This window comes from Natrix helvetica (assembly GCF_964273705.1).
Source record: "Natrix helvetica genome assembly, chromosome: 1".
Lineage (NCBI taxonomy): Eukaryota > Metazoa > Chordata > Lepidosauria > Squamata > Natricidae > Natrix > Natrix helvetica.
Genome location: NC_138548.1, coordinates 137460063 through 137474868, shown reverse-complemented (window position 1 = coordinate 137474868; position 14806 = coordinate 137460063). Strand labels below are relative to the sequence as shown.

Here is a 14806-nt window from a genome sequence, read left to right as displayed (position 1 = left end):
CGATTCACAGAACAACTGTATGAGTAATTTAACAACTGCAGTGATTCACTTAACAAATGTGGCAAGAAAAGTCGTAAAATGGGGCAAAACTCACTAAACAAATTTCTCACTTAGCAACATATATTCTTGCCTCAATTGTGGTCATAAGTTGAGGACTACCTGTATTTTAATTAATACATTCTAGCCTTGCCTTAACTATGAAAGCCAGCTCAGTGACCTTGGACAATTCATTGCAAGAGAACTCCTCAGCAAGTCCCAGTTTCTAACCTGATGCTTTAACCACTACACTAAAGTGGCTGTAAGGCCAAGATTATTGCACCCTCATATTGTGTTTTGCTCATCTGATGCAAAAGAACAGGTAGTCCTCAACTTACACAATTGAGCCCCAAATTTGTTGCTAAGTGAGAAATCTGTTAAGTGAGCTTTGCTCCATTTTATGATTTTTCTTGCCACGTTTGTTAAGTGAATCACTGCAGTTGTTAAATTACCACAAAGTTGTTCTGTGAATCTGGTTTCCCCATTGACTTTGCTCATCAGAAGGTTGCAAAAGGTGATCACATGACCCTGGGACACTGCAACCGGTCATAAATGTGAATCAGTTGTCAAACATCCAAATGTAAATCGCATAACCAGGGTGATGCTGCAATGGACCTAAGTGTGAAAAACAGTCATAAGTCATTTTTTTCAGTGCTGTTGTATCTTTGAACAGTCACTAAGCGAACTGTTGCAAGTTAAGGACTACCTGTATAGTAGTATCTATCCAAAATGGGCAAGATGAGAAGTATAGGATTAACCAGGGGTGGGATTCTACCGATTGGGGACGGATCGGGTGAACTGGTTGCTCTGAAGATCAGCTGTGAGCAAACCTGTTTGCTCCAACCTTCAGGTGGGCCCACCCGCCTGCCCCCAGGCCAGTGGTGGGTTCCGGATCCTATTGCAACTGGTACGGTGCAACAGGGCCCAGCGTCCACCACATGAACGCACACAGCGCGTGCATACACATGCGCAGCCTGTGCATGTGCCCTACCTCTTGAGACGCCTCTGTGAGCCTCTGACGCTCCAGCTGCTCAGCGGAGTGTTGCGCAGATGCCGTGCGCTCCATTCGCATGCGTGGAAGCACCGAAAAGCTCAAATACAGGTAAGGAACTCGGGTGGGCAGGTGGGCCCTCCGGAGCACCATACCGGAACGGTACCTGGTGCTCCGGGCAGGCACCGGTACGACCATGGTCGTACCGCCTGCAACCCATCACTGTCCCGAGGCTATACTCACCTATATTTCCTTGTTTTTTAGCCTAACTGGTAATTGCCGCAGAGTGGATTGCTGTGCCTCAGCTGTTATCCTGTGGACTGTGCACGCACGCACTCAGCGAAACAGTTGTTAAACCAGTAGGATCCCACCCTTGGAAGTAATCATCCTTAGATAGGACACCCCACTTAAAAAGCCACAGAGTGTTGGAAAGAAAATCCATCTAGTTCAATTCCAAGCTGGGAGAAAGATGCTGGAAATAGCATGGAGACTGGTTGGAAAGAATGATTCTGTTTATTGATGAACCGAACCCACAACAGGCAGTTCTGGGACAGCTGACCAAATGGTTGAATGAGTGGATCGATCTTTATCTTAAGTTTGAACTGTTCTGGGGATTGTGCAATGAAGGGGCATCTTTTGCTAAATGGTGGTGGGTTAACCCTATTATATCCTAAAAGGTCATGATTCATCTCCTGTCCTTCTTAACTCCCATCACCCTGGAGCTGAAGATGTTTTGCTGGTTGACAGATTGGGCGGGATTTCTTAATGGGCCCCAAATCTCCATTTCTTAAAGATTTCTGCTGGAAGCTATTTCAGTATGCAAGAAACTGGGGTTGGAGGATGTTTCTTCATTTCTCCTTTGGGGAAATATAATATTCCGCCTCAAAATATTTCATTCTTCGGGGGGGGGGAGGCTTTTTTAGGCACAGAGAGCTTAAAAAAAAAGGAGCGCGTGTCACTCTTCGTGGAGGAGCGGAGCGATCTGAAAGAGAACTGAAGCGAAGGAGCAAAGTTCGCTCGCTCCCGGCTTCTTTGCAGCCCTCTTTTGAGAAACCTTCCGCGGAAAAACCCCAATTGGAAGCAGCGCTCTTTTGCCCCAGCTGCCTGCTGCTCTCTTGCTCTGACAGGCAGCGGGCGGCGCAGAAGGCCGGAGCCGCAGCCCGACGCTGGATTACGTCGCGCCGTGCAAAGGAGGGAGGAGTTCTGGCTTTCTGTCGCTCTCTGCCTCGGATCGCTTGCGAAAGAAACGAAAGCGAAAGCTTCCTTTAAGCGGGTGGGGAGGGGGGGAGATGGCCGTGGCGAGCTCCGTAACTGCGCTGTTTGTCCAGGTTTTCCCTCCCAACATCTTCGCAGACAAACTGGAGGCCAAGTTGGAGATTTATTTCCAGTCCTCGAGGAAATCGGGCGGCGGCGAATGCAACGTGAAAGTGCGAGACCTCGAACGGGGCATCTATTCGGTGCGGTTCTGGTCGGAAGAAGGTATCCTGCGGAGCGAGAAAGGAGCGACCCGGAGGGATTCATGGGGTTCAGTGGGGGGGGGGGGATTTTTGACCTATTGTAGCTATGGCGATAAATTTCACGGTAGTTTGGGAAGGATAAGCTCCATTAGGACTTAATTACAATAATTATAATATAATAATAGTTTAATTATAATATAATAAATAACAAACCAATAATGACGATACTCCGGGAAAAGCTGGTTTTCCCTATGCACACATGATCGTCAGAAGTCTAATAAATAACTTTGCTGCTGGGATATTAGATCACATTCCTTGCTAGATTGTTTCGAGTCTGTTAAAAAGCCCTGGAATGTTTTCAACTTTTCGGGAAGGATATGGGCAAAGAGTTGAGTTTACCCCGAAAACTAACTTTCCTTCTTTCTTTCTTTCTTTCTTTCTTTCTTTCTTTCTTTCTTTCTTTCTTTCTTTCTTTCTTTCTTTCTTTCTTTCTTTCTTTCTTTCTTTCTTTTTCTTTCTTAAGAGTAGTTTTTATTTTCCTTTAATGTGAATCGGCAACCAGCTGTGTGGGAAATGGGCTGGGGGAGAGAGGGAGGGACATTTTTTTCATATTGGAAACTGATCGCCGGGTACAAATTATGCCCGTTTTTTGAAATTCGATAGAGAGGCTTCGCAGACTCCCAGCTCTGGATTTTATAATGAAGCATTTTAGGGGAACGACATTTTCTCCCTACCCTGGGAGGAAGGGGGGGGGGGAGAAAGACAGCTGATACAAGTCACTGATATTTGCCCGGTATTGATTGTGGTGACACACCTTAATTTGTGATTGAAATAATCCACCCTACCGGCTAGCCAGAACATACTGAGATATAAGTTTCTAGTTAAATCATGATGTAGAAGTGTGCTGCGCATTCAGAGCCGAAATATCAAAAGCATTCGAACGCATAGAAAGAGCAAGCCAGGTTTTAAATCGTGTGATTGTCTCCAGTACAAAACAGAGCCAGGATACTTGGCTTACATTGGAGTTGGGGTTAGGGCAGGGGTGAAATTCAGCAGGTTCTGTAGAACCTGTAGTGGAAATTTTGAGTAGTTCAGAGAACCTGCAAATACCACCTCTGGCTGGCCCCAGAGAGGGGTGGGAATGCAGATTTTGCAATATTCTTCCTCTGGGGTGGGAAGGGAATGGAGATTTTGCAGTATCCTCCCCCTGCCATGCTCACAGAACCGGTAGTAAAAAAATTGAATTTCACCATTGGGTTAGGATTAGAGATTGCAGCTCCCCGAATTCCCATGAAAAAAACTTTGTCAAGGAGGTAGTGATTTGCTTTTTGTATTAAAAGGGGAGATGGATGATTTTAATCAGCTGCTTTCTGATACGGTAAGACTATCATTTGAGAAAGTGTTTTTACACTTTACAAAGTGTTTTTTTGGGAGAGAAACATTCCTTGGAGCTTTAACACAGTGACATCCTCTGAAATAGAACACAGCTGCTTCAAAGACTTTCTCCAGGAATTTGTACAGGTGTATTCATGCATTGTGTCTCACTTAATGGCAGCCCCAGCTGAAACGTGCTCCTGAATACCTAGATGCAGACAGCATGGATGACCTTCAAAGCAAATGCATTAACTTTGAAAGTGCTAGGAGGAGGAATTAGTTGCGTGAGCCAGTGTGTTTTGCAAAGTCACACTTTCATATGTTTTCCAGAGGTTACAGACTTAAGGAACTTCTTTCTTAGAAGAAATTGCTGAATAAGAAATCACTGAACTAGCCATATTTCTCAACTGTGGCAACTTCCAAAGATTTGGATGTCAACTCCCATACTTCTCAAAACTGGCCCTGCTGCCTGAGGAACTTTGGGCAGCGACTCTGGAAGCTGCTAAATTGAGCTAGGTCCCAAACAAATTTAAAAAAAAAACATTTGAAGGAGATTGTAGAAGCTGATCACCAATCAAGCTTAAACTATCTTATTTTTCCCTCCCCCCAATAATGCAAATGGAAACAAATTCCATTATTATAATTACATAATTATATTGTGTATAATTATAATTGTATTAAGAATTTCTAAGATTCTTGGGTTAGATTGAGACTTACAACATGGTAGGAATCACAAAAACTTTTATGTGATGTTGCCTTATGATTGCTGCAAATTTCAACATACATTTATTCAGGGAGAAAGTTGCTTGCATTTTCATGCTAGTCATGGAGAATGAGAAAACTATGGAAAGCAACTAATTTCCCAATGACTAGTATTAAGCCCCATCATCCAAGTTCATTTATGGTGGAGAAGTTGGAATAATCAGCCAAGCTCCTCTCCAAATGCATGGACTTCTCAAATTCAGCCAGGATGGTTACTGCTGAAAATTCTGGGTCTTGAAGTGGAGAATCATCAGCTCAGGGACGGTTGTAGTGGACTATTTATCTTCTGCCTCCATAACCATTTCCTGTAGTGTCATAGAGGCCAGGACTTATTCCATGGGGGCCCTGAAATCAAGAAGTGCATCAGGAAGGAGACAACAATCTTCTCCGCTTTTATTGCAAAATTTCAAAAATGGGTGCTTGGCCAAATTGTTATATACATGATTCCATTACCAAGATAAGTTGAGTTTCACCTTATATAGGTTTCTAAACCTATCCACAATATGAATCATGTAGGTAGGACATCATTTCAGCATTTCTGGAGCCTGAGGAGCAGTATGCTTTAGACGTGCAAGTTAGATTTCTATAATTTCTATATTTCTATAACATTTCTATAAATTGTATCTCTGTGATTGAGTTGATACAATATGCTAATACCAAGGGAACATTTTATTATTGTTTGTTTAGATTTCTAAGCTGCCCATCTCCCTCAAAGAGGGGCTTTGGGTGATGTGTGCATCCTATTAGGGTGTAATAACTAAACATATAAGCAAGACAAATATGTATTTTAATCATTCTATTTATTTTTCTTAAAGTGAAGAAGCGTGTGAAGGCCCAGCGTCGACATACTTTAGAAGTTGGGGGAAAAACTTTGGAGATAAGAATTTTGTCCGATTCGGAGTTGCCGATTGTTGATGCTACAGAAACAATGTTTACAAAAAATGCAATGGGCTCACTTTCAACTTCACTTTCTTCAAACTTTTTGCCCCTTCAGAATGATTTTAAAAACAAGCATGAGGGAAGCTATGCGGCTGGTCATGAAAGTGGTAGAAAAAAGGTAAGTTTCTACTTAGAATCCTTATGCTAGCTCCCAACTGTCTCCACATTGCATGTGACCATAGAAAATTCTGGATCTTCAATGTTGTGAGACCATTTTATGTTCTATAAATTAATTTTACATAATAATGACACTTCCATCCTACCAATTAGCAAAATCAAGCTCCAGAGTTGTTATTTGTTAGATATTATTATTTGGTACAAGTGTGTGCATACATGTGCACATCTATATGTTTATACATGTTCATAGAAGATCATACAGATGAACAAAAAGGTTTTAAGAAATTCAAAATACCAAAAAAGTTTTTAAGCTTTTTAAAAAATAGTTTTAATAAAAACTGTTACGTTTCTGGCTTCCTCCTTTTTTATATATCTGCTAATTTGCAATATTTACAAACATCTAGGCCTCCTTAAAAGCCAAACTGTAAGAGAGTATATTTGCCATGCTTGAAAACCTTGTTTATTAGAAGGAATAGACTGATACCAGAAAATGAGTAACGTAGAAAGGCGCTATCTCATTGTGAAATTCTTCACTGTAGAAAATGAACCATTATGTTAAATCTGGTGTATCACTTTTATTGTACTGCTCACATTTCTTGTGTACTCTTCCTCTATTTTTAGATATTTCTTGAGGTTTCTGCCACTTTGAATACTGACTTGCTCACTAAAGAGCAGAGAAATCAGGTGATCACTATATATCCCACCTTAAACATAGACAGAATGTCAAGTCGTCTTGGTATTGAAAAGGTGGTGGGATCCTATGAGGATATTGAAAAGTTACACTGTCATTTTGAGAATCTCCTTAGAGATCATCGTGACAGCGAATTTTTGCAACCTAAAAAGCAGGAGAACTGTGTTGAAGGAAAGGAAGATCACAACAGAAGATACAGGAGTGATTTGGAAGATCTGGCCAAGATGGAAGTTCCTTCAGCTACCTTTGAATATTTTAGAGAAGCCTACAAGGAAGAAATTAAAAAAACTGAGGAGGTGTTCAATGTAAAATTAGTCACAGGCAACACTGAGAATGGAATTACTTCTGTCTGGTTTTCTTCAATGGGGGTACCAAACTTTACTAAGAAAGCTCAGGACGAGTTTATCCTGCTTTTCCAGAAAGTAGCAGGAGATCTAAAACAGGAAACAGTGCCTTTCATTGAGAGCCATGCATGTGAGATGATAAAAAGCAAATGCAAACACGTCATTATAAAATTCAAGGACAAAGCTGTTCTTCAAGGCCCCACAAAGGAAGTTTCAGATGCAAAGGCATTGTTGGACGAAATGACAGCAAAGAACCAGAATAAAAAAAAGGATCCCCACGTACAGCCACCTGGCTTTGAAGTTGATGCTGCTGTATTTGCATTTCTCAGACCAACCTTAAATCAGAAAATTGAATTAATAAACAACCAGTATTGTACTAAAATGGAGGAGAATCATTGCGACAATGATCACTTAACACGCATCATTTTTATGCCCCAGACGTACGCACCTTTTGATCAATCTTCACAAGCTTCTGAGGCTTTTCAGTATGAGTACCTGATGTATTTAGAAAGTCCACAAATCAAAGAAATCCCTTTGAAGCCTCTCGAAGATTGGAAAAGAAAACGCAAGGAATTATTTATGTATTTCCAACAGAAACATCCCAAAGTAGACCTATTTCTAAAGGAAAACTACCTGTACATTCACGGTCTTCCCGAACACATATTGGTTGCTGAGAAGGACATCATGGAGTCTCTGAATAGTGAAGAATTTGTAAATAGTGAAGCAACGGCCATTCCTGATTCCAGTGTTGGGGCTGTCACAGGAGCCTCCTTTGGGCCACCAAGACATCACAAAATGCAGCAGGTTCCTTCTCAGGAGCAGCCAGCAGGGAAGGCGACGGAAGTCCAACAAGATGAATCATGTCCCATATGCCTGCAAACAATCCACCAGAAAGAAGTGCTACCCAAATGCAAGCATTCATTTTGTGCAACATGCATACAAAAGGCAATGACTTACAGAAGGGTCTGCCCTTTGTGCAATGTTGTCTATGGGAATATAAAAGGAAATCATCCCACAGAGGAAACACAGGTGGTCATGAAGTCCCTGAATAGTAAGGAATTTGTAGCTGCAAATAGTAAAGCAGCAGCAATTCCTGATTCCAGTCTTGGGGCTGCCACAGGCACCACCTTTAAGTCACAGAGACCTCACAAAATGCAGCAGGTTCCTTCTCAGGAGCAGCCAGCAGGGAAGGCAACGGAAGTCCAGCCAGAGGAGTGCTGTCCCATCTGCCTGAATACAATCCACCAGAAAGAAGTGCTACCCAAATGCAAGCATGCGTTCTGTGCAGCCTGCTTGGGAACAGCAATGAATTACAAACCGGTCTGCCCTGTGTGCAATGTTGTCTATGGGAATATAAAAGGAAATCAGCCCCCAGGGAAAATAGATATCTTTAAAAGTAGAAGTTTCCTGCCTGGTCATGAGGATTCCGGAACCATCGTTATTACTTACCAAATATTTGACGGCGTTCAGACAGTAAGTTGGAAGAACAGTATGATGTTTCTGTGCCATAATTAGTCGCCCTCTTGTGTTTCAGTTTTTTTTTAAAAGATACTTAATTCCAAGGAAATAATGTAATACCAATTCAGTTGGGACTGTAAAAGCAAGAGATCTAGAAATCTGTTAGGAATCTTCTAAACATCCACGCAGAGGCTAGAATGGAGTGCATACAGACCTGCCATTATGTCCCCTCAAGAGTTGAAGATGCACCAGTAGTGATGGTGCATCCGTGGCCAAATATTCTGAACCATGATTCTCATAGGAAAGTGGTAAATGGTGCGAATGGTGGGTGGGGCTTAATTTCTCTTCCTGTGTTCGTTTCCCAATTCAGATTGCCCACCTCTTCCCCTTATCCATTCACCCCACTTCTCCTAATAGCCTGCCTTTTGTACCAAAGATCTTTCTTTTTTTATGGGAAGGATGTCTTCAGACTTGGATAGGAGTGAAAGACTGGTTGCAACCACGCCCCATATTTGCTTAAAATGGCAAAGTCTATGTGGGGCCCAGGTACTTTATCGGGTTCTGCTAGAGCAGGGGTGTCCAAACTTGGGAACTTTAAGACTTGTGGACTTCAACTCCCAGAATTCCCCAGCCAGTTCTGCTGGCTGGGGAATTCTGGGAGTTGAAGTCCACAAGTCTTAAAGTTCCCAAGTTTGGACACCCCTGTGCTAGAGGCTGGGTTTTCTATTTTTTGGCAGGTGAGCTTCTTTCTTATTTTGAATTAAAATAAATGTTACAGAAGGAAAGCCAGGAGCCTGGTGAGAATATTAAGCGATACTTTGCTGGCACTAGTGTCCTGGGTGCCCTGTTGGGGACACAGGTTTATTTGTAGAAAACGTCAGTGCATGGTGGCGCAGTGGTTAGAATGCAATTTTGCTCGTTAACTTTACCCACAGCCTGGAGTTAGATCCTGACCGGCTCAAGGTTGACTCAGCCTTCCATCATTCCAAATTCGGTAAAATGAGCCAGATTGATGGAGGCAATATGCTGACATTTGTAAACCGCCCAAAGAGTGCTGTAAAGCACTGTGGGCAGTATATAAGTCTAAGTGCTATTGCTGTTTTCATAAGAAATCTTTGGAAGATTTGTAGAAATCTTCAGTGAATTAGAACCCAGATCTTTTTCTATGTCATGTTGAGAAGTTATCTTTGTGGGTCTCCAGGGATGGTCACAAGAGCTGCTATAGAAATTGGTAAATAAAACAAAGAGCTTAACGTAGGTGGGATTGAATAGACAGTAAGTTGGAAGAACAGTATGATGTTTCTGTTCTTTATGTTCTTTTTTTCATATCATCAATTCCTCAATGGAAGGTTCCTGACCATCCAGAAAGTTCTTAGCATGATCAGTTGGTACAAAAAGAAAACAGACCGGGCCCCCGGGGGGGGGCGGGGTAGAAATGGAATACCTACAATGGAATGAAAGGAAGGAAGTGGATTTTTACCTCTGCAGTAGAAGGAGAATCTGCTTGAGATTGAAGCTAAGAAAGAGTGATCTGTCAGTTTATGTCATAAATGAGGGACCTTCCCAGAAACACGTAGCTGGCCATTGTTGGGCGTTGGATGCTGAATAAGTGGACTATAGCTGAGAATGCCCTGTTTTGTAATTTGGCAAGTATGGTTGTATAGCTGGATCTGAAACAGAGAAGATGCTTTGGAAGGGTTGTGGTGGTAGCATGTTGCACATCTTCCTTGAGGCAGCTGTCTTTTCCTAAACCAATGATGTGAACTATTTGAGCTCAGAGTGTCAAAACTTTGGAAAATGCCAAACTTGATTCTGTTGGTATGACACCTCCTCCCCTCCTCCCCCCTCCCCGGAACAAAAGAGGGTAGTCTAAATGGTCACTGAACAGCAGCACATGGGAAAAGCACTGAGGGTGTGTCTGAAAAGAGGCCTGGACTTCAACTTCAGTCCTAGTGACACCTAGTGTCAAAAAATTCACTTCACACTGTTCTCTAAAGTCTTGGGGAATGATGCAGTTCCCCTGTGGTCTCCAGGATCTGCCATGCACTATTCAGGCAATTTTCTGTTGAGAGAACCCTATGAACTACCTGAGGCTGCTCTGGGTCACACAACACCCTTAAAGTGGCTTCAGAGAATGCTCTTCCATGGCCTCTACAACTCAGTGGAAGCTTGGTTTCTTCTCGTGTAATTTTGGGAGGCTCTGAGGCCACACAACAGCATGGCCCTCATGCTTGACTTCTGCAAGTGCTGAGAACACACCCCTTTCTCACACGGCCTGCATAGCCTTCAAGAATCACATGAGAACAAGGCACGACTTTGAGAATTAACTATGAGTACCAAGGTACAGTGGTACAATACTCCGTTAATTGGTTCCAGAAGGCACAATGAGTATCAAAAATGATGGGTACCAAACGGATTTTTCCCATAAGGAATAATGTAGTGAGTCACAAGACAGGTGACATTGATAAGTTCGAGCTTGTGCATTGAGTACCAAACAAATGAGTACCAGGATGAAATTTTCACATCAAAACGCGTTGAGTGCCAAATTTGATGAGTTTCAAAGCAGTTGAGTAGCAAGGTACCACTACCTTGTCAGGAGCTAGTGAATGTTGACATGTTCCCCCGAGACGTCATGGCATGTTACCTTTGACATGCATTTCATAGATTCAATATTACTGTCCTAGGTTCACCAAAAGCTTTCAGCTCTACTAAGATATGTGTTCAATTCAAGAAGAGGATGACGGCATGCACCAAGATTATGGTGCCTTGCTGCTGCCTCCTTACTTACTATTTATGTAACTCAAGCACAGGGGTTCCCAGGGTTGCAGTTCTACCCTTTCATTGGCAGGGAGAGCTATTGCTTTTTTAAGAGTGTGGTAACAGTGCAACAGATATACCCCTGTCCCTTCTGCTGCAGCTTTTCAACTTCAGATCAGAATAGCCTCTTGCAATGAAACCTGAAGCAAGCTGAGTATGTTAATATTTCTGACTCTTTCCAAACCAGGAAAGGCATCCTCACCCAGGGAAACGTTTTCATGGAACGGTGCGCACAGCATACTTACCTGACAACAAAGAAGGAAGAGAAATTCTGAAATTGCTGCAACGGGCCTTTGACCAAGGTTTGATTTTCACAGTGGGCCAGTCGCGAACAACTGGTGCGGATGACGTGGTTACTTGGAATGACATTCATCACAAAACTAGTACTCACGGAGGCGAAAAATAGTAAGTTCAATTTTTTTTTTCAGATAAAGAATAATAGATTTTCCCTGATACAATTTTGCATGCAATTTTGATTATTCTGGAACTCGTCAAGTGTTGATAAAATCCATGTCACCACCAAGCCGAGTGAAGCAAACGTACCTTGGTTTTCATCACAAAAGAGATATTTTCCTGTCAGCGAAATAATATAAAACGATAGTTTCCAATTGGGTGCCTTTTAGGTATATGGGATTACAATGCCCATGTTCTGGAAACATAAGATTTTCAATCCAGCGTATGCTAGGAATGGTTCAGTGGTGGGATTCAAACTTTTTTACTACCGGCTCTGTGGGCATGGCTGAGTGGGTGTGGCGTGGCTGGGTGGGCGTGGCAGGGGAAGGATACTGTAAAACCTCCATTCCCTCCCCACTCCAGGGGAAGGTTACTGCAAAATCCCCATTTCCTTCCAATCAGCTGTGACACGGGAGGCAGAGAATAGATGGGGACGGGGACAGTCAGAGGTGGTATTTACCGGTTCTCTGAACTACTCAAAATTTCTACTACCGGTTCTCCAGAACTGATCAGAACCTGCTGAATACCACCTCTGGAATGGTTGATCTAAAACAGGGGTCTCCAAATTTGGCGACTTTGTAAGACTTGTGGGCTTCAACTCCCAGAATTTCTCAGCCTGTCCTAAGGAGACTGATCTAATAACTTGTGGCAATCAGTCTTCCCATTCAGTCTTAGCAGGAATATCCTTTAATTACTCATTGGTTTTCTCCCCTCTCCCTTTAAAATATTCCAAATATGTTTTGAATGGACTGGGGTAGGTTTTGATGAAGAGCAGGGAATTCTCTTCCTCAGAACAAATCCTCTTTTCATATCCCACATTGTCTGAAGGGCAGTGGGGGGAATCTGGGAATGAGAAGTGCATGTAGGCAAAAGGCCTGGAAGAAGATGGGGGTACTTTCCTTCCATGGATTTTCTTAACCTTCCTTAAAATCCAAGCTCCCTATGGGTGCTTCAGCCAATATTGGGCTGGGCTAGAGGAAGAAAATATGCTGCATTGAAAATGTGATATCGCAGAGGGTAGGAGTCCTGGATTTTACAAAAGAGGATCCCAGAATCCAAGCTTCTCTCTTGAAAGCTACCTTCATTGGGATGGAATCTGTTTTAAATTATAGATTAAAAACAATCTTAAAGCAATAATTGAAGTCCACCAGGTACACTTTATAAGGTGAGTTTCTTAAGGAGTTATAATGGTAAATTATTTTCAGTAGAAACTGAATATCACGAAGATATTTGTGTTGTCGGGCCCTTGATGCTCTCTGAACTTGGTTGTTTTCTTGCAAACAGCTGCAAGAAAACAACTAAACATCTGCAAGAAAATAACTAAACTCAGCATCAAGAACCCCACAATTCAACCCTGAGCTACCAATTTTCTCTTCTATTAGATCTTTGCATCAGCATTATTACGTAAATTCCTTACTCCTACATCAGTGAGATTATTTTTTTCTCAAGTATAATTTAAACTCTTAAATTAGTTTATGTATTTGCAAACCAGTTTTAAAATAGTTCAATTCTGCAATGGATAATATTATTAAACATTTGTATTTAGTGCTTCCTTGATTTAAACAAATCTCTTTCTTATCTCCTTTCTAGTTTTGGTTACCCTGATCCTAATTATCTGAAACGTGTTAGAGAAGAGCTGAAGGCAAAAGGAATTGAATGAGTATTTTAGTTTCCGTGAGCAGTCCAGAATTTCTAGCTTGTCTACATATATATCATTTTAATTTAGTAGAGGAGGATTAGTTTAAAAAAAATAGTTTTGGCAGTATTTTTGCCTTCTAGAATTTCAGAACAATTGCTAAATTAATGGTGTTGTATTTAGAATTATAGCTGTAAGTTGAAAGAATTGTTGCTTTTGATCAAAACTGCAATCCAAAAATATTACATAGAAACAAACTCCATTAATGCCTTCATTGCAATTGTGTTAATGTCAAGCCTAGATATGACTATATGCGTGAATTAGCCTCTATGATTACATTTGATATCATTTTGAATTTCAGCTTGTAATTTCCTTTTCTAAGTCTGCTGTCAGGTCTCTTACCATGTTGTGAATCTTCAAAATTAAGAGAGCTGTTGTGTAGTCTTACATTTTAGCAGACTGGATTACGATAGAGTACCTATAATATGGTAAAATATTAAAACAGGATGGTGGCTGAAGAGCTTGGCATTATTAGTGCCCTGCCTCTTCTCCCCCCCCCCCCCCCCACTTAAGGAAGAGTACAGTCAGGGCAGGTGAAAATCTTGCTCAATGCCTTGCTTCCCTACTTTGTCAATTTAAACTGCAGCTGCAACCAATTTTGGAGATCCCTCTCCTCCCTCCCTCCCTCCCTCCCTCCCTCCCTCTCTCTCTCTCTCTCTCTCACACACACACACACACACACACACACACACACACGAGAGAGAAAATAAATATTTGAATCAGAAATCATTAAAATCAATTTCATGCAAAATTACTACAGTATTTTCTAAAACTGTATTTACTCAACGTTCTCACACATGAGCCCTTTTTTAGAGACATTAATTAATTCAATTTCCCCCCCCCCTCATTTAAAGCTCTCTATTTGGAAGAAAATACTATTACTACTTTTTGGGGGGGGGGGGGGTTATGTTAGGCAGGCTTTTCTTTTCAGCAAATAATTACTCGAAAGCATAATCGTTGATTTCCAATTTTCAGGCAATGATGTGGTATATGGCTCAATTGGTTTCAACCAGTATGTAGGTTTCATGGCCTATTGTGAAATATAACCAAGGAACAATAAAAATCTTAATTCTGGTTGTGTGTGGACTGATTTGTTCTAGTTCAAGAGAGACTGTTAGGTACAAATCGGAATCGCAACCCTTCTTTTCTCCGTGAGCAAAATATGACTTTTATTCTTACAACCATCACCCTGTGGAGAGGCTTGGATTAAGGGATATCCAGCATCTTCGTTTTCCACTCCTGAGCTTCAGAGATAAGAGCTTCATTTGAATTTTGCGCCTGGCAGACGATAGGCTAGCAGCTTGTGCCACAGGCTATCCCAGCGGTTCTCAAATAGTGGGGCTCCGTAAAGGGGGGCGCGAAGGCTCCCTTTCCATCTGGGTGCAACGGCGGCGGCGTGGGCGAGGCATAATATATCCCGGCTTGAAGTGGAAGCGCTGGGGACTGCTCAGAGACTCATCAGAGCCGCGGGCTGGATCTGTGCAAGAAGCCTGCTCGGGCGGGGGTGGGAGGGAGGGAAGCATGGCTGTCCCAGGCTTCCCTCCCTCCCCCCCCCCCAGCCCAAGCAGACTTTTTGCACAGCTCCAGCCCGCGGCTCTGATGAGTCTCTGAGCAGTCCCCAGCGCTGCCACTTCAAGCCGGGATATATTCTGCCATGCCCTCGGCGGCGTC

The 14806-nt window shown here is 42.3% G+C and overlaps 1 protein-coding gene across 1 annotated transcript; it reads left to right on the top strand.

The window, feature by feature from the left end:
• Positions 1-2075: 2075 nt before the first annotated feature.
• Positions 2076-14209, top strand: DTX3L (deltex E3 ubiquitin ligase 3L). Its single transcript, XM_081938094.1, has 5 exons — positions 2076-2506; positions 5436-5677; positions 6298-8184; positions 11174-11391; positions 13030-14209. The coding sequence occupies exons 1-5, from the start codon at positions 2317-2319 to the stop codon at positions 13097-13099; spliced, it is 2607 nt and encodes an 868-aa protein (XP_081794220.1). The 5' UTR covers positions 2076-2316; the 3' UTR covers positions 13100-14209.
• Positions 14210-14806: the final 597 nt, after the last annotated feature.